This window comes from Haemaphysalis longicornis, unplaced genomic scaffold, assembly GCF_048455015.1.
Source record: "Haemaphysalis longicornis isolate Haplotype H1 unplaced genomic scaffold, Haemaphysalis longicornis Haplotype H1 scaffold_1, whole genome shotgun sequence".
Lineage (NCBI taxonomy): Eukaryota > Metazoa > Arthropoda > Arachnida > Ixodida > Ixodidae > Haemaphysalis > Haemaphysalis longicornis.
This window is the reverse complement of record NW_027526203.1, coordinates 1,398,365-1,425,900: the sequence shown is the minus strand read 5'-3', so window position 1 is coordinate 1,425,900 and position 27,536 is coordinate 1,398,365. Positions and strand designations below refer to the sequence as shown.

The 27,536-nt window shown below is 48.8% G+C and overlaps 1 protein-coding gene across 1 annotated transcript in view; it reads right to left on the bottom strand.

Moving 5' to 3' along the window:
• Nucleotides 1-3,229: 3,229 nt before the first annotated feature.
• LOC144174886 (dynein heavy chain, cytoplasmic-like) overlaps nucleotides 3,230-27,536 on the bottom strand; it is a 408,801-nt gene continuing 384,494 nt past the window's right edge. Inside the window, exons 74-77 of the mRNA XM_077703850.1 lie at nucleotides 23,329-23,471; nucleotides 15,400-15,510; nucleotides 14,960-15,148; nucleotides 3,230-3,638 (exon numbers count right to left, since the gene is read on the bottom strand). Coding sequence (XP_077559976.1) covers nucleotides 3,501-3,638; nucleotides 14,960-15,148; nucleotides 15,400-15,510; nucleotides 23,329-23,471 — 581 coding nt within the window. The 3' untranslated portion in view covers nucleotides 3,230-3,500. The remainder of the gene's footprint in view (nucleotides 3,639-14,959; nucleotides 15,149-15,399; nucleotides 15,511-23,328; nucleotides 23,472-27,536) is intronic.

Below are 27,536 nucleotides of genomic sequence, written 5' to 3'. Positions count from 1 at the left end.
GAAGATGGACTGCATGGGCCTTTACCTATGTATGTGAGCGAGGTGGGGAAGTGGTCACTACCGTATGGGTCAGTGCCCACACCCCACTCGAGAAGAGGAGAGAGAACTGCGGAGCCAATCGACAAGTCAAGACATGAGTATCTGTTGTGTCCTATGTTATGGTATGTAGGCTGTTTATTGTTGAAAAGGCATGCTCCTGAAGATGTAAGGAATTTCTCTATAAGGCGACCTCGGGCATCCGTGCGAGAAGAGCCCCAAAGAGTGTTGTGAGCATTAAGGTCGCCTGTCAGGATGTATGGTTCGGGCAGCTGGTCAACCAGCGCCTCGAAGTCGGAGCTCGTAAGTGCAACATCAGGGGGAATGTATATGGAGCATACCGTTATCAACCTATTAAATATTATTAAGCGTATTGCTACAGCCTCAAGGACGGTGTTCAAGGTGACAGGGTGGCATGCTAAGGATTTGCGGGTGATTATGGCAACACCGCCAGAAGAGTGTGTGCAGCCATCCCTGTCTTTCCTGTATACCATGTAACTATTCAAGAAATTTGTGTGTTTGGAATTCAGATGTGTTTCCTGGACACACATTATACTTGGCTGATTGGCATGCAGAATCTCATAAACGTCGTCAAGATTATTCAGAAGGCCTCTGCAGTTCCATTGAACAATATTTTCTCTTCCCATTATTATGTGTTCAGAGCTACTGGAGTGTGACTATTTATGTAGGGTCTTTCGGGGCTTGGACTCTTGGAAGGGGTTTTCTGGCCTTCTCTACTGACCTGGACGTCGCAGCCCGTTCCTTCCGCTGCGATGAAAGCCGGAAGGGCTCGACGTCCATGTCGTCATCTGAAGGCAAGGGGGTGCCCAGCGGACTGGGCCCCCTTGACGTGGTACCCTTTCGGGTGTTCTTTGCCTGTGCTGCCAGTGCCGAAGGCGTGGGGAGCACCACAGATGGCACAGGCAGTGAGGCGGGGGAGGGGGTCGCTGCGACTGCCTCCGTCTCCATCTCGTCCGGGCCCTCGCGTGTGCTTCGGGCCGGTAGAGAGGGGGAAACGGTGGGTGCAGCAGCATCCCCACTGGACGTGGATGCCACCACAGCCGCTGCTGGCTCAGCGAGCGGTGCGGAGGCGGGTTGGGCTGCCAGAGGCAACCCAGGGGGGGGCGGGGGCGGGACCAAGTCCGACTCGCGGTACTGGGTCCCCGCCGAAACCAGACGCCGCTCCGCCCCCCGGCGAGCTGCGTCGGCGTACCTCCCCAGAGGGAAAGAGGCGAACCTCTTCCGCGCCTCTGGGAAAGTGATGTTTTCAGTGACCTTGATGTTAATGATTTTCTTTTCTAATTGGAACTTTTCGCATTTTCTGGAGTAGGCCGCATGTGAACCCTGGCAGTTTACACAAAGAAGTTGTTGCACGTTGCAGTTTTCGGCCGGGTGATCGTGCTGGGCGCATTTTGCGCAGGTAAGTCGGCCGCGACAGGTGTTTGTGCCGTGCCCGAACCGTTGGCACTTGAAGCAGCGCCGTGGGTTCGGGATGTAAGGCCGGACTGAACAACGAATGTAACCTGCGTTGATGAATTCAGGAAGGGTCGCCTTGTCGAAGGTTAGGATGAGGTGCTTTGTCGGTATTTGTTTATCGTCTCTGCGGATGGTTATGCGCCTGACCGCTGTTACGCCCTGACTACGAAGGCCCTCCAGCAGGTCAGCTTCAGATTCATTGATTAGGTCATATTCGGAAATCACGCCCTGGGAGCTGTTTAGGCTGCGGTGGGGCGTGACTCGGATGGCCAGATCGGCGATGCGGGTTTGTGCAAGTAGTTTATCAGCCTGATTCTGGCTACTGACTTCAACAAGGATTTCACCGGTTCTTTGTTTTTTGGCTTTATATGATTCGCCGATGACACCTTCAAGAAATTTGGAGACGAGAAATACTGACTTTGAAGCAAGAGGGTTCAACTGGTCAACTGATTCTATTACTAAGAAGCGAGGGTAGTTGTTCGGTTTCGAAATACTCAAGTTGGGAAGTGGTGGGAACGAAACTTCGGTGCGGCCCCTTTTCGGGGGCCGATCACGTTTGGGGGGGGGTTTGGAAAATGCCATATGACACATTGGAAAGCAGGGAGACGGGGGTACTTTCTCCTTTGACCTTACCCTGGTAGCCAAAGAGGTCCCGGAGCTCCCTGCCTGGTGAACAGACAGGGAGCCCATCCGCCGGAGCTTGACCTGGGCTCCGACGGCCACCGTTCGTGGTTTCTAACCCTTCACCTATAAACACAGCCACGGTTGGATCCAGCGTATGTTTGGGGGCTCGGGGTCCGCGGTATCGCCAGTACCGTCACCAAGATTGCTCAAGGTGCCCCGTGCGGGGCCCTCCGCAATCATCCCTCAGCGGTTCGCACCCTTCAGGGGCTTCATTTTGTCACGGCCGGACTCGACTCCCTTTCCGCAGCGCGGAAAAAGAGTAGAGTCCGGCCGTGGTTTTGTGTAAACACCCTTGCGTAGGGCAGACATTGAGTCGTGAATGCTTCTACTAGTGGCACTTTCAAAGGATATGCAGCTTTGTTCGCAGGCGACGTACCAGGCATACAGGCAGACCGCCGACGCCCGGAAAAATTTCGGGGGGGGGGGCTGAAGCCCGGTCAGCCCCCCCCTGGCTACGCCATGTTGGGGGTGGGGGGGGGGGGGGGGTTTAGATAATACCATACGGCATAGTATAAAAGCAGGGAGACGGGGGTACCTTCTTCTTTGACCTTACCCTGGTAGTCAAAGAGGTCCCGGAGCTCCCTGCCTGGTAGACAGGCAGGGAGCCCATCGGCCGGAGCTTGACCAAGGCTCCGATGGCCACCGTTTACGGCTTCTACCCTTCACCTTTAAACACCTCGCCACAGTTGGACACGGCTTATGTTGGGAGCTCGGGGTCCGCGGTGTCGCTGCTCACCGTCACCATGAATACTCAAGGTGCCCCGTGCGGGGCCAATGCAAATTTCAGAAAATAACTGCGACTTATACACTGGAAAATATGGTAATTGTCATGCCTGTAAATTAAATACTTGCACTATAAGCTCAATTTTTCTTTTCTATGCTTCTGAGGTCTGAAACTGCATCAAAACAACGAAAAACAATTTTTGCTCGAAATAACTATTCCAGGGCTGAAAGGGTTACAAAAAATGACACCCTGACATGGAACTCACGTGCCTAGTAGTTCAGCACACGAAGGAATGAAAACGTCCAGGCGCACGACGTTAAAACACTTTTATTTCATCATAAATACCTCAGCTGTCCGGTCCACCTTTGCATATCACAAGCAGTAATCGTACAAGAAGCAAAATTTATGTTATTCTCCAAAGCAGAAGTTACAGTGCAACACCACTTGTCATTAGCCTTGACCCAATCCAGCGAAGACAAGCAGCATGGTGAAGGTGAAAAATACTCAAGGCAAAGTGCCCAGCATGTCTTCATGACAACAGACTTGCTGGCATGTAATCTGTAACCCTGCAGTTACACTGTTAACCGAGTGTGGTGGAACACAGCAGAGCAACACCCCTTTCGTAGAAGCTGTGCGACTCGCGTGGGTCCGCTGCCGGCAGGTCGACTGTGAACAGCAGCTCCGTGCGGCTGGAGTTCAGGTACACTGGCAGCGTCACCTGCACCAACGAGGCACACCACAGGCAGAATTAGATAGATTGATTGATTGTAGGGTTTAACGCGCCGACGCAACTCAGGCGATGAGGCGCGCCGTAGTGGAGGGCTCCGGATTAATTTGGACCACCTGGGGATATTTAACGTGCGCTGAAATCTCGTACACACGGGCTTTTTGCTTTTCGCCTCCATCAGAGAAGCGGTCGCCGCGGCCAAGAATCGAACCCGCGACCTCGTGCTCAGACAGGCAGAATTAGACTGCGTTGCCCAAGGCAGACCTTCCAAAAGCAACCGAATAGCTGATGTGAAGCCACATGCAAGGGACAAAGCCCCTCTCGTATTTAAAGGTGCACACCACGGGCTTGGAACTAAAGGGCATGGCTTAGGGTGCTTCGATGATGATGATGATATCTGGATTTTAATGGCGCAAGGCCAGCTAAGGGCAAAGAGCGCCAAACAAAGGTGATTTCATGACAGCGATGTGAAAATAAAAGTAGAGGGTTTCAGTAAACATACACAAACTAAAACAAGCTAATGATGATGACTGGTGTAAAGGGCCAGGTTGTCATGATGCATGATAAGAGATGAGATGTAAAAAATTGACATCGGTGAGAAACTTAAAAACAAGCTTGGTGGAAAACATGGGCTCGTCTCCTAGAAAGTACAATGGGTGAAGCGGAACGTGTTGTCTGTATAGTTGTGGGAAGTGTTTGCGTCGTGTTGTGTCAAGTGCCTTGCATTGGATGAGTACGTGGATTACGGATAGGCCCTCTCCACACCTGCTGCACATCGGTCTTGGAGATCCAGTGAGCAAGTGCGAGTGTGTTGCATGTGTGTGGCCTATCCGTAACCTTGCTAGGGTCACTTCGGTGCGTCTGTTGTGTGAGTCAGTTGTGTATCGTCCCAAGTGTGGCTTTATTACATGTAGCTTGTTGTCTGACTGTTCACTCCAGTGGGTTTGCCATGTTTTACGTAGGTGTTTTCTGATGACTGGCTTCATGTCAGTGTACGGTACTGTTGCTATGTCTAGAGTGTTTCTCAGTGCAGCAGCAGCGGCCATTTCATCAGCAAACTCATTGCCCGCGATGCCAGCGTGGCCTGGAACCCAGCAGATGGTAACATTCAGACCTGACGCATACGCCGACATCAAAGATTTAAAAACCAGATTGACAATGTAATTTTTGGAAGACCTTTGGGATGATAAGGTACGCACGACGCTTAGTGAATCCGTGAAAATGATGGAGTTTGCGATATTATGTTCATTGATGTGATTTAAAACAAGGAGTATACCATATGTCTCCGTTGTAAAAATGCTAGAATTCACATGCATGGTTTTACAAGCACTGAAATTGGGTCCGTGTGCAGCACAAGACACCGCAATGGATGTTTTTGAAGCATCAGTAAAAAATTCTGTTGCCCCATATTTCGCCTGAAGATACATGAAATGCTGCAAAACAGCAGTTGTAGGCACCGTGTTTTTCTTAAATTGCGTAAACGACAAATCACACAATACAGGACGAAGATGCCATGGGGCTATAGAATCAATGGGAGATGTTGTAAAAGTGTCTAAAAACGAGACAGAAAGTTCAGAGGCTTTCTCCCTCGCCCTGAGCGAGAAAGACACAGAAATAGATGGACGATTTAAAAACAGTTGGGATGTAGATGTGTCGTTCATTATAGACTTAATGGGATGATGAGACATTGATGAAACTTTAAAAGCATATAGCAAATCGACATACTCGCGCTGGTACCCCAGGCACCATCTGTCACACTCGACGTACAGACTTTGCACGGGGCTAGTCCGGAAAGCACCAGACGCAAGTCGAAGGCCCAAGTGCTGCACTGGGTCGAGCATTTTCAAAGCAGTTTCCCTTCCTGAACCATACAAAACACTCCCATAGTCTAACCTCGAGCCTACCAGGCTGGTAAACACTCGCAGCAGAAGTTGTTTGTCAGCACCGTACGAGTGATGCGACAAGACCTTTAGAATATTCAGTGTTTTAATACATTTTTGTTTTAGTTGTTTGATATGAGGGATAAAGGAAAGTTTTTCATCAAGGACTATACCTAGGAACTTGTGTTCTTTTTTGACCGGTTAAGCTTAAAACCATTCTGATCAGCCCAGCCAGCTAGCTTATTAACACCAAGCTGGACTTGGCACTCGCAAATTGACATATTACACGACTTAAGATATGTGGACATCATCTACATACATCCCACATGAAAATAGACACAGTATTTCCAGCTGGAAACGCTTCTTTCCAGTGTTATATCCCGCTGGAATAAGTGGTCCCAGCAGGAAATGGTAGTTCCCAGCTGGAAAGAACTTCCAGTCTAGCTGGGAATGTTGCATTCCAGCGGGGAACTCATTTCCAGCTAGAGATTTCCAGCCTAGGCTGGAAATTCCTAACATTTCCAGGCAACATTTCCAGCCTAGGCTGGAAATGTTGCCTTCCCGCTGGAATTTAGAGTTTCCAGCTGGAAAGAATTTCCAGCCAAGCAGCATACATTGGCTTCCAGCTGAAAATGGCATTTTCCAGCTGGCGAGAATTTCCAGCCTAGCAGCACATGTACTCCAGCTAAGAAAAATTTCAGCTCCAACTGTACTTATCTTGGGAGGAAGTTGCCAATGTGTCCGTTGGTAAAGGTAATTCCACTTTTGGTCTTTGAAACGGCCAATCATTTAATTATTTTTCTTTTGTGTAATTTCAGTGAAAGATAAACGATTCGGAACATGTCATGTGAAGCAGTTCCTGTTTCACACAAAGTCCTCAAAGCGTCGACTACATTATTTATTTATTAGCGGGGGGTTAAACAAGTTAGTGAGACTCGTTAGAACAAATTTCTTCTCTTTTATGCATACCTCAAAATCACGACCGGTAAGGACCCCCGATACGAAAAAAAAAAAAACATTTTTACAGAAAAGACGTTGGCAACATTGCTCAACCGAAGTCTTTTTTAAAGCCAAGTCAAGGCACGTCAAGCCAATCAAAGTTTGTGTAAAATGGCGGTCAAGTTAGCTAGCTGTAAGCATCACGCGCACTAAGAAACGAGTCAACAATATTAATTACATAATTAGACAGTGTGCTAGGCGGCTTTTTACTTGGCGGAGTGCGCACATTGTGTAGCCCAGTAATGTGGATGGAGGTCTGCAGGGCTCCTAATTACCGGGAAGGCGTGCAGACCTTACTTGTCACAGCCGTGGTGGACAATGAAGAGGTCGATTTGTGCTCCGCACCGTCTTTGTTCTAAGACGATTGAAGTGCAGTCATCGCAACGGTTTCATTGTGCGTTTATCTCGCATCGAGTTTCGACGTTTACTGCTCCCGTTACCGCGAAGATAGGACTTGTTTATTACCTGTATTTTTATTGCTTGTAAGAACAGATCAGGGCCTGTATACAAAATGAAGCACTAAAACTGCGCTCGCGCGCACACACGCACGCACGCACGCGCACACACACACACACGTAGACAAGCAACTGCTTTTGTGTGTCCACCTACAGCTCTATCTTCTGTAAGTTGCCATTCACCAACTAGCCCAACACCACATTTGCCTGTTTTAAGTTGCCTAATGCATAATAAAATCTTTTCCTGTACTTTCCACTCGTGTTGGCTTTCTTGCTGCCTGCGTGACCGTTGTTGTGTAGAAATTCTTTCGCAGTAATTTAGGTAAGACTTTGTTCTGCCTAATTTTTTAAATGCGGATGTACTTGCATGTTCATTATCTTCACTCGGAAGCACTTTGCCTTAGTACAATGTTCTTTTTTTTGCACTGTACTGTGTGTCCATCTGGGTACGTAACCCGAACCCTGAAAAATACTAACAGAAAATGCAGCAGGAAATCGTATATTTCCAGCTGGAAATGCAGCCTGGAAGTCCTAGATTTCCAGCTGGGAATGCAAAATTTCCAGCTGGATTATGGAACTGGAAATCTCTTCCAGCTGGGAAACATTCCAGCCGGGAATGCGAAATTTCCAGCCGGAGTTTCCAGCTGGATTATGGAACCGGAAATTTCTTCCAGCTGGGAAACATTCCAGCTGGAAAGCAAATTTCTAGCTGGGATATTTCCCAGCTGGAAGAGATTTCCAGTTCCATAATCCAGCTGGAAATGGAAACCTTTTTCACCTGGGATTGTACAGGAAATGGTTCGTGGCAACGCCTTTCGAAGTGAGTTCATCTTGACTATGAACAACGTACAACTCAAAACGCCACCTTGAGGCACACCATTTTCCTGCACAAAAACATTTGAAAGGGCAGTACCAACTCTTACACGAAAGGTTCGTTCTGCCAGGTAGCTATAAAGAGTGTTAAACATATTGCCCGAAACACCGAATGATTTCAGGTCGCTAAGTATCCCGTATCGCCAAGCGGTGTCGTAGGCTTTCTCAAGATCAAAAAAGACCGTAGCACAAAACTGTTTGTGGACAAAGGCATCCTTTATATACGACTCAAGGGCGACGAGTTCGTCGTTTGTGGATCGCCCCACCCTGAAGCCGGCCTGGCAGCTCTCGAGAAGACCATTGTATTCTAAGAAGTACACGAGTCTCCTGTTAATCATCTTCTCGAGAAGCTTGCACAGGCAGCTGGTGAGGGCGATGGGTCGGTAACTGGCGGGAAAAGACGGGTCCTTACCCTCCTTCAGGAACGCCACTACAATAGCCTCCCTCCAAGATTTCGGAATGTGCCCCGAAAGCCATATGTTGTTGTATAAGTGTAGGAGTGTTTCAAAAGTATCTGGGTGTAGGTGTTGTATCATTGTGTATGTAATCTGATCTGCGCCTGGAGCTGAAGGTCTACATGTGCTCAGGGCAGCCTTCAGCTCATAGAGAGTAAATTCAGAGTTGTAACCAGATTTTCACCTGTTATTATCATGTAAGGACTTGTAAGTGCAAAATCAGGAGAGATGCAAATGGAGCATACCATTATCAACCTATTAAATATTATCGTACGAATTGCTACAGCCTCAAGGACAGTGTTTAAAGAGAGAGGGTGGCATGCTAATGATTTCCAGGCGACAATGGCTACACCTCCTGAAGAGTGTGTGCAGCCAACCCTGTCCTTTCTGAATGCCATGTACCTATTTAAGAAATTTGTTTGTTTAGAGTTGAGGTGGGTTTCCTGGAGACATATGATACTTGGCTGATTGGCATGCAGCATCTCATACACATCGTCAAGATTTTTAAGGAGGCCTCTGCAGTTCCATTGGATGATGTTTTCTGTTCCCATTATTTAAATTTAAGAATAACTGGAGTGTGTGTGTGCATGTGTGTTCATGTGTCGTCTTTCGGGGCTGTTATTCTGGAATTTTTGGGCCTGTCTGTCAGCTTGGACATCGGAGGCTGCTCCTTGCGATGCATTGCAGGCAGGAACGGCACGACATCCATCTCCTTGTCGGATGTCAGAGGGGTGCCTGGCGGACCGGGCCCCCTGTACCTTTCGGCCCCCTTTCGGGAGCCCTTCGTTTGAGCCACCACCGCCGAGGGCATCCGGGGCACCAGGGGTGGCACGTGCGGTGCGGTGACGGTGGGAGCCGGTGCGGGGCCTGCGGTGTCCATCCACTCGGCACCCTCCAACGCACTGGAGGACGGGGAGGCAGGGGCGGGAGCGGCACCGGAACCGCTGCTGCCTCAGCAAGCGGCGTGGTGCCGGGTTGGGCTGCGCGAGGCAACCCAGCGGGGGGCGGGGGCGGGACCAGGTCAGACTCGCTGAACTGGGTCCCTGTGACACCAGACGCCGCTCCGCCCCCCGGTGAGCTGCATCGGCATACCTAGAGCCCCTAGCTTTCCGCGATTCCGCAATTCCGCGAAAAATCGCGGAAATAAAGTGTTTTCGCGGAATTCCAAAACAACCGTAAAGTGTGGCTCTACGTCCCCAAAACGATATATTCGGTGAAATATGGCGGAAAAGTAATAGCAAAATGGTTTCTATTGTCTGCAACATTTTTACTGTTGAAAATTTAAATTTTCAACTGCGTATTCCTACCTTATCAGATAGTAAAAGTGGCTAGGTGGCACAGCCTCCACCTGAATCAAGGGGCTTAGCCATAGCCACAGAAAGAGAACATTGCACACGACAAGGCCGGTCAGATTGCAAACAAATAAAGGGTGCAATGAGAAAAGTGGCTAGCAAGGCGCTAGTATACTTGGAGAACTCTGACACTTGGAAGTTCTTCAAGAGTGTGAGGTGCTTGGATCCCCAGCAAGTTGGGTGTCTCTCAGAGAAGAGATCAGAGTTTGGGGCCGTTCCTGGATTTATAGCCCTAGCTGCTGAATGGCAAGTGTACCTGAAGTCTGTCCAAGACCTCAAGTCTAGTGACAGGGATTTGGCACAATTTCTTTCTAAACAAGAAAACCAGGTGAAGATTTTGAAGTCCTGGCTTTCTGGGCTGAGATGGAACACTTGACTCCAACACTTTGTTCCATTGCCCTTAAATACCTGTCGGTCATTCAGTCGCTATGGTGACATTGTGCCTCACTAGCGCCATTGTCTTGGTGAAGAAAGCACAAAGCATCACCAGATGCTCAGCCACAACAGCTTCCTTCAGTTGTAAATAAAATCTAGCACGTTAGGAGTCTGAAGTGTCTAATAAATGAACTGTTACATATACCTTATGCTGTTTCAATGTTGTCGCGGAATTTTGCAGATTCCCCTATCTAGAATGCAGAATTTGAAATGTTCCACCGCAAAAAGTAAGGGGCTCTAGGCATACCTCCCCAGGGGGAAAGAGGCGAACCTCTTTCCCGCCTCTGGGAAGGTGATGTTTTCCGTGACCTTCACACTGATGATCTGCTTTTCTTGTTCGAATTTCTCGCATTTCCGTGAGTACGCAGCGTGGGGACCCTGGCAGTTTGCACAGGTGAAATTCTCAGTATTGCAGTTCTCGGATGAATGGTCGTGCTGGGCGCATTTTGCACAGGTAAGTCTGCCACGGCAGGAGTTTGTGCCGTGCCCGAACCGTTGGCACTTGAAACAGCGCCGCGGGTTCAGGATGTAAGGCCGGACTAGGCATCGGATGAAGCCTGCGTTGACATATTCGGGGAGGGTTGGCCTGTCGAAGGTAAGTATGAGGTGCTTCGTGGGTAGTTGTTTGTCATCTCTACGTATGGTTATACGCCTGACACCAGTTACACCCTGACCACAAAGGCCCTCCAGCAGGTCAGCTTCAGTTTCATTCAAGAGGTCATGTTCGGAGATCACGCCCTGGGAGCTATTTAGGCTGCGGTGGGGCGACTCGGATGGCCAGATCGGCGATGCTGGTTTGTGCAAGAAGTTTATCAGCCTGAACCTGGCTACTGAATTCAACAAGGATTTCACCGGTTCTTTGTTTTCTCGCTTTATATGATTCGCCGATGACACCTTCAAGAAATTTGGAGACAAGAAATACTGAGTTTGAAGCAAGAGGGTTCAACTGGTGAACTGATTCTATCACTAAGAAGCGAGAGTAGTTGTTCAGTTTCGGAATACTCAAGTTAGGAAGTGGTGGAAAAGAAACATCGGTGCGGGCCCTTTTTGGGGGCCGATCACGTTTGGGGAAGGGGGGGGGTTGGAAAATGCCATATGATACATTTGAAAGCAGGGAGACGGGGGTACTTTCTCCTTTGACCTTACCCTGGAAGTCAAAGAGGTCCCGGAGCTCCCTGCCTGTCTACCAGGCAGGGACCCATCGGCCGGAGCTTGACCAAGGCTCCGACGGCCACCGTTTACGGCTTTTACCCTTCCCCTTTTAACACCTCGCCACGGTTGGACACGGCTTATGTTGGGAGCTCGGGGTCCACGGTGTCGCTGCTCACCGTCACCATGAATACTCAAGGTGCCCCGTGCGGGGGGTTTATACGGTATTAATGGCAGTTGAAAGCTTCAGTGTTAACCCACAATGTTTCGGTGTTAGTACAACTGCTGCCAAGTTTCGTTCTTGTAACTTGGCATTGATAAATAAGCTACAGAGTTAGTGAGCCAGAAACATTTTATATTAATGACTATAACTAAATATCAAGGAGTTTATTCACTGAATATTAATTGAGTGGTTTTTTATCTTTTTGTCTAAAATTCCATTAAAAACTTGCTGTCTGAAGTTCAAAATTACCACCATTCCCCCCCCCGTTGTCTCGTAGCATCCTTTCACAGACGCTAAGAACTGCAGACGGGATCCCTCAAAGCACAAACACAAAGAAGTTAAAGCTGCGCTCGCGGTTTGTAAGACCCTGCAGTAGCTTGCAGGGCCCTTCAGCAGTGGCTGATAGGAGGAGGGGGGGGAGGGGAGGGGGGACGTGCTGCTATTTTTAAAGGGTCTTCGTTTGAGTGATGATAAACAAAGAATGATTGAAAGGTACATTGCGATGTGATTGGATTCACGCATGTTTTGTTTATAGTGCGCGGTACTGCTCACAGTGCGGATTTTCGCGGCTCCCACGAAATACATAAGCGGTCTGCCCTGTATAAAAATAATCTGTGCACATCAACATTCATGCACACCACACTGCAAATGTTCATATGCTGCTGGTTTTTATCCTTCAGCTTTGGGATATGTCATTTGAGCAGCTTTTGCCAGAATGCATCACTAACTCGGCCAGCTGTTGAATGCACTCTATTAGTGCCCCGGGCACCAAGAAAATGGGGAAAAAGGTGCTTGTTTACTTTCCCAGTGAGTGCTTTTGCCAGAATGCATCACTAACTCGGCCAGCTGTTGAATGCACTCTATTAGTGCCCCGGGCACCAAGAAAATGGAGAAAAAGGTGCTTGTTTACTTTCCCAGTGAGTGCAGCTGCCTTTTCTGTCACAGCGAAACTTGTTGCATCAAAAATTAGGCATAATACACAGTCACAATATGCTCTTAAAAACAGCCTCAGTGAACGTCACTTTGGTTAAACAGGAAAGAGCAAAAATATTCGGAGAAAACCTCAAGGCTGAAATCTTTTGGAATAGTGCAAAAATAATGCGGACAAAACGTAAATGGGACACATAAATGGGACAAGCCTGACCGCATCTTTCGCTCCTTTAGCTTCGCCATAACCTAAACTGAAAATTTCCAACTACCGTATTTACTCGCGTAATGAACCCACTTTTTTTTCCAGAAAATTTGGCATGAATTTGGGGGGAGGGTTCATTATGTGGGAAAAAATTTAGAACAGATTTTTAAAAGTTGAAAGTTCATACAATAAAGCTGCTAAGAGAAGCGATATCAGAGCCTTACCAGTTTTGCAAAAAGATGTAGGTAATTATGCAATCAATTTTTTTTTTATTACCGACACGCTACTCGCCATGGAGCTGTCCTCACTCAAGTCGCTTGCGGCATCACATTCGTTGTCGGCCCGCAGCGCACCATCTTCCACGCCGTCAAGGCACTCTAACTTTTTTTCCCACACCGGGAAACTTCACTTTTTTGGGGCCACGAAACACATGGGGATCCCTGTTTATCGGCCAAACGTCTCGCACGCACTGGGTCAACACTGAAGTGCCGCCAAGCCACGCGGCTTCCATGGGCATCAACGCAAGCTCCACCACCTTCAGTTTAAAACTGGCTGTGTAGCTCACGTACTCGCCCATCGTACAGCGCGCTCCAGGAGCACAAAAAAAGGTCGAACACAACTGAACAACAAAACCACGGAGCGCAATGGCGACGTCGCGGAACAGCAAGAGCGGAGGAGTGCGCAGTACGTTTAGTGCTTTGTTCGCACGCCGCCAGAACCAGCCAGTAAAGCAAAGAGCAGGGAAGGAGTGCGGAGAACGTTTTCATGGCACAAGAAGGCCCGTTTTGTGTTCAGAAGGAGGCGCTCCGCAAGCGTGCAATTTTTAAATTGTGAGCCACGGCATACGCGCTCACGTCTCCAGCTACCATTGAGATTTCGTTTTGTTGGAATGCGTTTTTAGCATTTCTGCGCGTACAGTAGCGTGATATCAAGTTGCTGCAATTGGGTCGTGAGGGGGCCGCTGGACATCACACAATCAAATGGTTCCCGGCCCATATGGGGACCAACGTCCATCCCGACGTTCCCAACGGCAACGAGTTGGCCCATGACCGTGCGTGAGGATTATCTGACCGCGGCGGTCCCGGCGGATTCACGGGGGGGGGATGCCGGGAGGTTCAGGGATCCCCTTCTAACATTTCACGAGGTCGTAAGTCACTATCTTTTCTCTCGGAGGATCTACCCACCTCCTCATCCAACGCTTACTTGGCCTGAGTTGTCTGTCTTGAGAATGCTCCAGACGGGGTCCTTCCCTTCGCGGGGCAGGTTTAGTCATTTTGCACTGTCCCGACTGCGGAGAGGCGTATTGTTCATTAGATCACATGCTCTGGCAATGCCCTGCAATACGCGACGCTGTGTTTAGGTAAAAAGAGGATTGGGAGGAAGCCCTCAAAAGTGGCGACCTCTCCTTCCAACTCCTGGCCGTCTAGAGGACGTGTGAAAGGGCGGAGGGCCACGGCCTTCCTGTCCCTACGTGGGTGCGGCCCGCAACTACAGCTCTAACGTAGTTCCTCAGGACCAAAAATAAAGTTCTTTGTCTGTCTGTCTGTCTACGGCATGGTTTCTCAAACTGGGTTCCGCGGAACCTAGGGGTTCCGCAGGCCCCTCCTCAGGGTTCCACGAGCCACTGATAAATTTTCCCTGGTTCCGCAGTCGCAAAGTCTTATATGGTGAACTTGAGGTGCGATCGATCTAAGGAATCTCCATTACTCACGCCCGAGTGTCAGTAATTAAGCACATCTCGGCGCATAACAGAAACGCGAGAGCTGTGCAATAAATCTCGCCAGCAGCTTGTAGCCAGCCAGACTCCGAAAACGGGCCACGTGGTTGAACTGTTGCACTTGAATCTCGGTCTTATATACCCCCATCCGCATTTTTCCTGTTTGGAGATAGGTGCCGCTAGCGTACGCATTCGCGTAAAGTCGACGGGAAAAAAAAACGATACCCTTGCTTGATTTTGAATTTATTGCACGTTAATGTAGCATGAACGGAATGAAAAATAGCGGAAGGGGGGGGGGGGTTCCTTGGCACTTAACGGAACTTAGCAGGGTTCCCTGGGACCAACATGCTTGAGAACCCCTGGTCTACGGCATCAGCAACCGTGCTGAGATGAAAGCATTTTCTTGCTGCATTTTCTATTCAAAGTGACAAAAAAAGTAAATTCCCAAGAAGAAAAGTGGGGGGAGGGTTCATTACGCGAGTAAATATGGTATGTTTTAATATGAAAATTGAAATCAGTGTTAGAAGCATAACAAAGAGAACAGCACACCAGCACCTACTTTCAAAAAACTGTTTGCAGCTGGGCAAACAAAGTTATAGGTCATTGCCCAGTGCCACAGGGCATCTCTCTTTGTACCCCTACCATGGCCTCGCTGAAATCCTCACGGTGCTTGACCCATCGAATGATGGTGAGGGGCAGCTCGGTGAAGATGGTCGAAGTGAGGCTCAGGTAGCTCCGGACACACTTGGCCCCCTGTAGCTTCAGGCCTGCCAGGGCAAAGCTGCACTCGTCCATGGGGTCTGCCTTCTCGTACGAGTCCCACACCCGCACCTGCGACTCGCAAGTATGAGCACACTCGGTCCCTTCTGCGCCCCATAAAAGCCCCGCTGAGAACCTCCCTTACACAGCATCCTAACTGATCAGAAAAATGACAAGGAGCTTCTTTTTAGCACTTCAGGTCTTTTTTCCAACTTCCAAAGACGGCAGCTCTGTCCCCTAATACACTGATGCTCCTACAACAGCCAAGAGTGATCCTGCACCCAAGTGATCCCCGAACTGAGTGCCGGGAGAAGGGCACTTGCCTCGAGCGAGAGCTCCTCCAGGGACCACCCATTGGCCTGGGCCACGTACTGGCGGGTGGCCGTGATGTAGGCCTCCGGGTTGAACAGGCCGCCCAGCCACACGTGCAGGGTCTGCAGGGAGAGAGGGAGACCGCCAGCCAGCATCAGCGAGAGGGCCTGCCACAAACAGCACTCCTAATGGGGGCTGACAAAAGAAAATGCAACGGTCTAATTAGTGTCGCATCATGGCGGCGATGGGAGCAGTCATAATTGATTTAACCCAACCAGACCAACCGCTTCCGTTCACTGACTAGCCAGAGTCACTGTTAATTACTGATAGCGACATTGGCTAGTCAGTGAGCAGAAGCGGTTTGGCCAGTTGGGTAAAATTAAGACAGACTGATCAGTTGCTGTTGCAAAACGACACCAGCGAGAATTGCAGTACTGGATGGGAGCATTCTGTCTTGATTTTTACCCAACTGGCCAAACCGCTTCCGCTCACTGACTAGCCAGAGTCATTGTTAATACAGTGTAGACCGCTTATAACGTATGTCGCGGGAGCCGTAAAAATCCGCACTATAACCAAAACATGCGCGAATCCAACCACATCGCCACCAACCTCTCAAATCATCCTTTAATTATCATCCCTCAAATGCATGGAACTTAAAAGCGAAGGCCTGGTCTTTATATCGTATTTTTTATTTTCATCAGCCGCTACTGCAGGGTCACTGCAAGCGCAGTGTTACAAACAGCGAGCACGGCTTTAACTTCCGTTGTGTTTGCGTTTCGGAGGATCGTGGCTGCGTTTTTAGCGTCTATGAACAGATGCCGTGGGACGTAATAAGAACGCCAGCGGGACTTTTTTTTTTTTTTTTTTTTTTTTTACCCTACCTTGTGTTCACGCTGCCGAAGGTGGCTGCTTATCAGCGCAGCGTACTGGTGGGGGGAATCTTCGGCTTCGTGCGGCTCGCTTGTTCGGAAAGGGAAAGAGCGGTGGCTTATCTGCACAACGTTCTAAAGCGTGAACCACTTGGAGCGAGTGCAGTGCACGCCGCAGGCGCGGCGACGTTGGCCCGGTTACAACTGGCGTGGTGTGCGGCGCGTTAAGAGGTGGCAACATGGCGTCGGCCCTGGCCGCGAAGTGGTGCAGGAAGCTCCAGTGACCGCTTCTAACTGCTCGCTGAAATGCCGCGCGAAGTGCAAGCGAGGGTGCTCACGCAAGAAAAGAGCTGCTAATATGGGCGAAAAGAGGAATATAAACTGCCATTCACGTTGCTTGTGAAAGCGCCCATCAAAAAACACCGCGGCGGTAGGCCTAAACACCTCTGACGCGGCCAGCCGGCTTGTCGGAGCGTTTCGGATCCCTCACCATTAGGTGCGCCTCTCACCATTGGTGCAAGTCGTCAGGCTCCTCCCACTGCCACGCGAAGAAGCGACCGCGAGCGCAAAATCGTCGTCACGAGCGTGAAAAAACGAAAGCACGCGCAACGCCGACGTGCACAAATCGTGTGCGAAAACGCGTGCGGACGGGGACGGGGGTCGCTATCTTCCGATGAGTGTCAAGCAAGGTCAGTTGTGGTTATCACGTAGGCGTGAACTAAAGGCTTTTCTTGTGTGGCGAAGTTAGAGAGCAAGGGGTGCGCGCTGCGTCAGATGGCCGATTTCATCCTTTCTTTTTTCTTTTGCTACCCTAAAACGATGCCCTAGTTGCGCCGGTCGACCAGCAGTCCCGCCAGAAAACCGCACTATAAACGGTATTGTGCTTCGGCCAACCGCATTCTAAGCGGTATGCTTATGCATTGAGTTCTATGGGAGGTGAACCGGTGGTCACAGAAACCCGCATTATATCCGGTCCCGCACTATAAGCGGTTACGTTATAAATGGTCTACACTGTAATTACCAGTGACTCTGGCCAGTCGGTGAGCGGAAGCGAATTGGCCGGTTGGGTAAAATCAACACAGAATGCTCCCATCGCCGCCGTGACGCGAAACTGTTTAGACCCTTGCCATGCATGTGTGCATGTGCATGTGCGCGCTCGCATGTGTGTGTGCGCGTACATGCGTGCCCATGCACATGTGCATGGCAGGGGGAGAATGTCACTAAGTGTGAATCAATGTACCAATCAAATTTACTGTGAACATAGGTCAACTGAGACTTGTGTAAAGGAAGTAGTACACCCTCCTTACACTATCTTTACGCCTGTCCCACTTCATTGTGCATACTCCACAGAACACTAGCTTTGGCATTGTGCTTGGGAACACCATTCTTGGCCATCGCCCACCCTTATATCCTAGTGACACAAGATTTCTTATATTTCTTTTGAATCCTTCTAGGCCCAGTCAGTTATACCAAGGTTTGACTGCACTACAATTGTGTTAGAGGCCACACCCGGTGTTTTGGACTAGTTATTTGCAAAAATATATCAGAAAGAACTCTTGTACAGGTCATGCTTTCTTTCTCAAAGGTCACTAGTCCATCTACTGCCACACTGCCAGCTCCAAAAACAAGGCCCTGCATGATGACTGAGGAAAAACCTTAACATTTCAGTAAGAAAATGCTTTCAAGCCAATAGGATACGGCTGCAACAATACAAGTGCAGACTTGGGACGAGTAGAAATAAAGATATATCCAATGCTCCCCTCTAGCACCGCAGCGGAGGCATTCCAATCAACAATTCAGAAGCAGAAGTGCAGTTACGGGGGCTGCGCATCACAGAACAGAAATTGTGTTCTGGCACACAATGATGGCAAGTAATGTGGTGACGTGCAAAAGCATTTCCAGCCCTTGATCAGTGCAAAAGAAAAATTGTGGCAGCTTGGGCTGGAAATGCTTTTGCATGTCAGCACTACTTGCCACCATTGTGTGCCAGAACACAATTTCTGTTCTGTGATGCACAGCCCCTGTAACTGCACTTCTGCTTCTAAATTGTTGATTGGAATGCTCTGCTGCGGTGCTAGAGGGGAGCATTGGATTAGAGGCGCAAAGCCTGGGAAAACAGTGAAGCTGGCAGCCCCACCTAGCTTATTCTTGGTTTGGGTAAGTTTATGCGACTCTGCTAAGTTTCCTGCATGGTTAATGTTTTGAGACTCTGTGCATGGTGTCGTCATTAGCCCCCAAAGAGAAATGAACACTCAGTCATTAAAATATGTACAGCGACCCCCGCTGATACGACCCCCCGGTATTACGATGACCTGCTTCTTACAACAGATCACCATGGTCCCCGCAAACTCCCCACACAAGCAATGCATTAAAAACTTTGATACGACGCTCGTGTGTATGCGGTCCGCTTCATACGACGGACCATGGCTTGGATAAATAAGCGTTTTTCCCATCTTTTTACACCACTTCGCCACCTCGTCCAGACCTTTCTTTACTCTTAACCTTCGTTTGACAAGCAAGCAGGCGGGTACTGGCAAGTGGGAGTCGACCTTCGAAGGCCCTACGGGGCAGAACGTCAACGCGCCGACCGCGAATTCGAAGCTATCATTGAGCAGATTAGCATGAAACACACACGATGCAACCAGACACCTGCTTCCTTGTCCATTCGATTCAAGTTTCTTCCTTTCACGATGCTCTCTCTCTCCTCCTCTCTTTCTGCTTTTTTTTTTTTTTTTTTTTTTCAGTGTCTTTGAAAGCTGTGTTGTCGATCCGTTCCTTTCTTTGCTGCCTTTTTTTTATCGCCGCCTTGTACTATCGTTTGTTTCGCTTGGCCTCGGAAGCTTCACACTCTAGCCTTTTCCCCTCTCAGTTTGCTCGCCCGCATCGGCCTATCTCGTGTGCGCGAGGTGCAAAGCTGGAAGACTATAATGCCAGACGGCACCGGGGTCGCGTGGCATGGTGCACTACTGGCGGGTTAGTGCAGACACCGTGGAGGGAAGGGGACACAAAATAGGAGTTTTGTGTTTAGAAACTTTAGATTTCAGTCAGGAGTTTGCAAATTACACAAGCACGCGCTAAATATAGTAGATTAAATAAGTTCTTAGCCCACCTGTTGCGCGAGACCGTCTACTACGCCGGCATTTACCCGTACCGTGATCATAAGACACCCCGGTCATACAACGCTTCTGCGCAGCCCCTTGAAAGTTGTATTATCAGGGTTCCACTCTACATGGTATGCGTCCCACCAGATTTTAAGCTGCAAGGGGTGAGACAGAACGTAACGATACACACAAGTTGCCTTTCATTTTGGAAGAGAAAAACTATATGCATGTGCGGCGTCTTGAGGTTCTAGCCCAGAAGGCGTGCTTAGTTCGGTTGTTAAGCCCTCTACAGGTTGCCACCAAGCCCGGGGAAACTCTCCCAGTCATTTGAACACAGAATAGGTCGCTTCAGTGCCACACCGACCGAATACAGTTCAAGTGTTGCGCATAGAAGGGAGCATCTTGACTGCATACTTGAGATTCTGGATACCGGTGCAGTGAGGCCCACCAAGTAGCCACTGAGCGTCCCCAGTGGTGCTAGTGCTGAAAAAAAGACTAGTCCGAAGGGCCGTGAGAGAACTGCTGCAAGCTGAATGCGCCGACTTAGGAAGGTGCGTACCCTTGGCCAAGAAATCATTCTGCGGCGGGGAAAACTCGCTCCTGCATGTCGCAGGGAGGTAGCAGAGCGAACCTGCAGACACAAATGTCAAAGTCGATGTTGAGAAAGCCGCATTCATGTCCCCCTGCACGGTCTTCATGAAAACTCGATTCCTTTGGCCTGTCCCGGTCAAACACCCCATGCAAATTCATGCACTGTCCTGGGCGATACGAGTTACTACTATGTGATGGCCTACTCTGGGTCATTGGAGAAGACATCGTTACTCAAAATTCCGTTCTTGAGCGAAGCAGGAATGCCAGTTTGGCGTTCGACGTGAAGTGCAGCTGGCGTGATTGAGAATTGATCTCTTTGGGAATGTTGACAAGGAATGCTGAGAACAAACGTCGAGAACCTGCAAGCCATCCTGATATGCCCTCAACCACAAGCCAGCAAAGGCTTTTGGGCACGCCTACTTTTCCACAACCAATTCATACCACAGCGCATTGAACTCATACCACCACTTGACCAGACTTTCTCACATTGGATCTCACAGTAATGGAGCCTCCATGAACCGGGCAAACCGTTGTTGTTGCAGACGGATTCTGGCAGCTATGGTGTTGGAGCTGCTGTGTTGCAGGGGTGGGAAGCATACTATTGCTCACAAAGGTGGCTCGGCTCACACTGGTGGAGTGGAATTAGTTCGTGACCAAGCGAGAGTGTTTTGTCTACCTAGACGGAGCCATCTTCGTGGTGCACACTGACAGCCACCTAGAATAAAGAGGCCAAAAAACTAAAAGAAAGGACTCCACATGGGTGCTGATGGTCCACACATTACGATGTTACAATGTGTGCACAATGGAGTACAGCCAGGGTAGCAGAAACAAACTGGCTGACACTGTCACGTGTACCACGGTGCAAGGTGCATCCACGACAGATCACGGAAGTGACAGCTGCACGCAAATGAGGCAAGTGGCAGACCCAGTACTGTGGGCTGACTGGACAAGGGGAAGGAGGGACTACTGCGTTCCAGAATAACTGTCCTAGAAGCAGTGGAATTCAGCTACTTGGCACACAGCACTGTTCTGAAATCGCCCAGAGCCCTGCTGAGGGCCATACTTTGCCAGTGTGAACAGAGCCTACTGGAACCCAGATCACTGCCCCACTGCTGCTTTTGGCTTTGGAGCACCCTTTGGGGCCCCTTGGAGCCCCCTGGCTGAAGCAAGGGTGGTCCCTGAAAGCGGACAAGGCCCCCTGCAAGGGCCAAAACCTGCCCTGGCAAGGTTTGCCTGTGCCAAGGAGGTGCCAGCACGAGTGCTTGAGCATAGAGCACCCAAGACCGTGCAGGCTCATCTTCGCTTGACGTGAAGATGCTATAGGAACAATGTAGCCACTCATAACACTTTTACTTCTGAGGTAACCGACCCCACAGGCTGCATGGGATGACAATCTGGGATGGCTGCCCTCAGCTCAAAATGCAGCCAAGCCCAAAAGTGGTCAAGCGCAGTTGGTGAACCCTGGCTGCAAGTTCGAAGGAGAAAAAGATGGGGGTGTGCATCGGGATGTCTTTCCCTTTGTTCCTTTTTCAGCTGTCCAACTAGGATGATGCTGCTCACCAGGCCAATAGGGACACTGTTCCCAAAGGAGCGGCACTGCTGAGTGGTAGGGGGACAAGTGGGAGAGAGGGAAATGTAAAGGCCGGAGTGGCCAAACGGACGGTTGGCATTTCAGGAACAAAGCAAAGATGGGAAGGAAGAGAAGACGCCACCAGCTATGCAGTCACAGTGCATCCACCACCACTCAAGCTGCTCAATGCTCAAGCCTTACACCACGGGGCACACACATATGCTGCACGAAGTGAAGCGCAGAAATAAGAAGGGCCAAGGTAGGCACACACTACCACAGACAAGCAAAAACAGCCACAAACCACCAAGGTGCACTAGGCTGGGTGCAAAGAGAAGCCTTTGCCAATGCAGGTAGACCATCACAGGGTAGCACACAGACTGAACAACGCTCAAGAAAGCTACTGCTGTGCCCTCACACTTAAAGGAGCCATGAAGAGAAAACACAAGTTTGGTTCATTCAAAAGATTGTCTCGTTAGAATCATACCGACACCACTTTTAACGTAAACTTCGCTCAAATAAGCTACATAATTAGGAAAAACGGGAATGGTCATGCGACCCACCAGCTCATTTCCCGCAACAGAACCTGTGATGTCACATGGGCTAAGCTCTGCGATTGGCGGAGGCTGGCAGAAGCAGACGCAAATTAGGTAGAGCTTACAAACTAGACGAACGAGCGATTTGCGCTTAAATTTAGGGCACATTCTTTACAAAGCAATAGGAATGATGGGACAAACAGTGGAAGTTACGAAAGCACATGTAAACATAGAAGTACTGATGCGTTCTGCTGTTCGTACTGCGCACAGCATGCTTTGGTTTAGCTGCACAGTACTACGGGGCTTGGGGTTGTCTCAGACGACACTGGCCGATTGACGCAAGCAACGGTGTCTTACGTGACCCCATTTGTCGAGCGAGCACTGTTTCAGGGAACGAATATTTTCTCCCAGAACAAAAACAAGCCAGGTTTAAATGCGGGCAAAAACAAACCAAACGCTTGCCACGGTATGGTGGAGCCATCTAGGTTACGGAACGTAAAGAAACGCGGGAACAAACCAACACCGCTACAGGGTGGAGACAACCTTTGAACGGTCCCGTGCCGCCGCAATTGGGCCAACGGGCTCAACGCGTTATTTTTTTCGTTTCCCACGAGACCTAGCAACGCGAAACAGACAATATGATTCAAACTTCTTCAGTAAACCGCGTTGCGGCGATAATTTTAGCGCGGTTTTGACACAATGACTTGCTTCGGAGGCGAGTGAGCAACCGAACATGGCGGCGCCAGCGTTACGTGTCTCTACCCTGTACGGCGGATGCGTGAATGAAGGTACTCTAGGCTGCAGAGCGGTCGGTTCCCGTGATGTCACTTGGGGCCACGAAAACGCCCGATTGAGCGGGAAAATCAAAATTTTAACCTAAATTGTTTAATTTCTTAGTGAATAAAGCACCGTTTGTATCCGGACAAGCGCTGGGGGCACTATAAAACACGAAATCTTTCGAATAAAACCAACTTGCATTTTCTCTTCATGGCTCCTTTAATGACAGGTTACTTTTTTACATGCAATGATCAAGCCACGCAAAACGTGCGAAGCAGTGAAACGCTTTAGCAGGCCAATACAAGAAAGGCAAGTAGCAAACCAGGCATGCATAGATCTGTCACACTCAGAACTCCCAGGCAGGATTAGGTGAAGACCGAAGCACAAAGCTTTGGCAAGCCAGTTAAAGAAAAGGGCAGGCTCCACACGGGGCATGCTAATAGGTGGCAGGCAACTGGTGGCACTAGGAAGGGGCTTTTAAAGATGCAGATGCACCAACCTTGAGGGCAGCTGCCCCTCCCGAAGTGCAGGCCAGGGAGACCCTCTGCAGCTGCTTGATGCGGTCCGAGAAATCCGTCACCCACTGGATGACAGTGCAGCCGGGTGACACCGTGTACTTCTTCCAGTGGGATGGCAGCATGCCTGCACCAGTGCCAAAAAGCCACCAGGTGTTTCAGGGATCAACCTGCTATGAAGTGCTGGCTTCCCATCAAAGGTCCTAAGCTGCATACAAGGTTTTTATTTAGATCACACGGTCATGAACATTTGAGCCAAATAGTCCACACCTACGCATAACAGGGAACTCACAAATTCACCCAATATTCCTTTCTCTTTCCTTCAGAACCACCAAATAAAATTGACACATTCACGGCAGCCACCGCCGCTGTCTAGCTGTAGCTGGTTTAACTCTTTCATTACGGCGGAAAAACGGCCGATTTTAAGTGCTTCCACAAAACGTTTTTTTTCTCTTGAGCTACTGGACACACGTAGTCTTGCTATGCATGAAATTGTAGCTTATAGATTGCTCTTCCAAACACAAAGCAGCAGTTTTGTTAAAGGTACAATTACTTACAGTTTATTCGTCAAGTAATCAGAAAAAAGCCCCCAAGAAAAGTATACGAAAAACACAAATCGGCACTTTTACTGAGACTAAAAATTATTTCAGGTATTTTAAGATATACAAATTGTTCCTACGTTCCTTGGCTATGATTCAATATATAACCCAACAGTGTACACCAAGTTTTGGATTTTTGAGGGCCCGTCAACCTAGCGCAACTGACGGCTGTGCCACGCCGCGAGGGCACTCAAGGGTGAGTGAGTCTCTGTAAAATGTGCATCCAAGTACCGTACTTACCCGATTCTAACGCGCACTTTTTTTTTTCCGGAAGAATAGGTCGAGAAATCGCATGCGCGTTAGAATCGGATACGAAACCAAAACCGAAAGAGCGGAAATTTCGTCCCACCCATCGCCATGTCAAGTTGGCGCTAAAGCTTTTAGCAACGATTTTTCGGACGCAGGAAGCACAGGCGCCTAGGCTTTTCTATCGGCGTTCACACAAATCGTCAAATCGTTCCACTTGCGCGCTTAATAACAGCAATGGCAGCAGCGGCTCTCACGCGTTCAAAACGAGCGGTCGGCTGAAGCGTGCGCCTCTGGAGAAGCTCGCGGGATGGGCATGTGAGGCGTGGGCCACGATTCCGTCGACCATGGTTGAACGTTAGTTCAGAAGTGTGGCATCGCGAACGTGCTTGACGGCACCGAGGACGAGATGTTGTGGTTAGCGGAGAGCGACGAGGAGTGAGATGAGTGAGATTACTTCGGGAAATAAATCACCCGTTTCTCTCGCATTCGTTTTTCTTGCTCACACAGTTGCGTGCGCGTTACAATCGGAGGTGCAAGTTTTTTAGTTTATTTTGTCAGGAAAATCGGGTGCGCGTTAGAATCGGGTAATTACGGTATACTTTTTTCTGTCCTCGCACAAAGTTCTTATCAGTTTGGTGGTAAAAAACAAGAAAAAAAAAAAAAAATCGAGCGCTTTCGACAAGTGTCGCACCTGAACCCTGCAGCGCTAATCTGACACGAGCGCTAGGTTATCTTGAAGGTGATAGCGCGATATGGCGCGGTGCATTTGGCAAAATAACCCGGCCGTACGTTCTCGAGACCCTAAACACAAAATCAAAACTGCAGTCGTCAGATAAGAAGCACATTTTGTTTATAAATACAGCGCGGAGTCACAACGAAATTACCTGCTTGTTGAAGTGCGAGGCACCTGAAATGGAGCTTCGTCATCCTAACTGAAATCTGAAGATCCCATTTCATTGCTTGACCCCTCACTGCTGCTGGAATCAGAAAAATCGACAGCAGGAGCTGCCGAAGTGCTTGCTACAGCAGTCAGAATGTGCGGAGCGCGGCGCGAACCCGACACCATTTTTCCTCCTCCTCCCCTCCCCCTTCAGTTCAAATTTCTCTTGCTACGCCGCCACCACACGAGACACATAAACAAACGAAACCGAAATTGAAAAAGAAGTTGCCAATGAACACACAAGGTGGCGATAGTTGTCTGTGGAGCACGGGTTTCAGATTTTGCGGGAGATTTAAAATCATCAGACGCCGGCTTCCGATTGCCTATGGCGCCGTCGTGAAAGAGTTAAGCAATAGTTACTAAGAACACGCAACCATCACGGTCTAAATTCTACGCCCACTGAGCCAATAATTGAAAGACAGTAGTTAACAGAAAACACGCAATAAAGAGCTTAACACTGACTGCTCGCACTCCTGGCAACCAGTGTTGCCAACTGTAGGGACATGTCCACAGTTGTAGAGATGCAGCGACTCCCTATCATTTTGGCTGGCAAGCAGGCAGATTTTCTATGATTTAAGCAGCTTAGTCTTCACTATGCGAGTCTTGGTGATATGACAGACGATTCAAATTTTGGGGCAATTGAAATTTGAAAAATTTCCCAGCCGAAGTGCATGGTGTGCACTGGGCTAAATTTAAGCTGTTACGAACATATTCTGGAGCTGCCATGGATGATACCAGGGGTGAAACAGCTGAATCAGATTTGGGAGCAATTTTTGGAGCAGCAAAATCTTGATTTTGGAGCAGAAGAACCTTGATTTGGAGCAGACATTTATTACGTGACCTTAGGAGCTCAAAAAATAAATTTTTGGCAACTCGAGGGGGAAAAGTGCACTTTTTAATCGGTTTTGAACGTGCATAAAACTGAAATAATAAAGTTTTTTTCTACCAGAGTATCACAAGGTACAAACTGCACTATCTTTTAACAAACCACTTTTAAATTCTTAGCCTCTATGCATGGATAGAGTGGAGGTCCGTTGAAAATATCAAATTGAAAAACTAAGCAATCGCAAGGCACTTTTATTATGTGAATGTCGAAATTATTGTTTTTGCAATCCCAGACTCAACTTATGCAAAGTGCACACTCGCCACGGCAAAAGTTGCGCAAACATTTTCAATACCCAAGGTGCACGTTCACTTCGATCATAATTTGAGTAACGTTGCTATGTTTAGCCACCTCCCTTTTGGCATTAAATTTCACTTCAGATAGATGAACCATTATTACTAGCGTGCAATAATAGCCCGTCCCGCAATCGGGCACTGCTGCAACATTTTCCGGTGATGTAGCCTGCGCCGCCACTTATGCAGTGTCGATCGTCCCATTCAAGCTGCTCGCAAGCTCGCTGTCAAAGGCAGCAACAACTCGGCGATTTATAACACCGCAATGAGTCCGAAATTTCACTTCAGGCACACACTGGCCTCACACTCAAAGCCGAAACACGGTGAATTCGTGGGCGCCACATTGTTTTTTTATGAACTCCCGTCTTTCGAGTCCCGCAACAGATCAAACGACTAAATGTAAGCCAAGCCACTTCCATAACCAAAACCACAGCAGAAGTAGATGAAGAGCACTGCCTAAACCACGAGCAATTGCTTTGCCCGGTGGCCATGTTTTCCAATCTTCACCATACCAAGATGGCGATCCCCAGTAGTGTCGTTCCAGAGATACGGCGCTCCTAAAACCGCTGTTTTTTCATCACCTAGCTTGCACAAGTAGTTTGCCGCCTCAGAACACACAAGTATTTTTTTTACAGGACTTTGCAATGGTTTTCGATGGAAAAACTTCAAAAACTCAAAGAATATAACATGTGCAACCCGACATTGAAACTTTCGAAAAAACTATCTCAGGGACAATTTTATGCCGTTTATTTATTGGATGATCAATCAATTAAACCTTTACAAACAGCATCACCCTGGAGATGCTGGAAAAGTACGCTGCACTAAGCCTTTTTCCCCGCTGAAACTGACGGGAGCGTTAAAATCCTTGGTTCTCAGATCGTTTTGGAGCAGTTTGGTGCAATTTTCGAAATTTTCAAGCTTTTCGAGCAGCCTGGCGCAAGAAAACAATTTTGCATCAAAACTACACAATATGCGCAGCTGTCTCACCCCTGATGATACGAATCAGTGGGGGCTTCAGCACTAATATGGCCTCAGAAAGTGGCTCTGCCACTTTGAGGCCATATTAGGAGGAGGATCATGCCAAGGAGGCGGAGGATCATGCTGAACTGCGCTTCATTCAATACAGAAGATAATCAGTTTTAAAGCAACTAATGTGCGGCCACCACTCCTATTGCTCGAGCAAACTTCCTAAAACATGGCCCAGTATTCGTGATCACTATGATAAAAT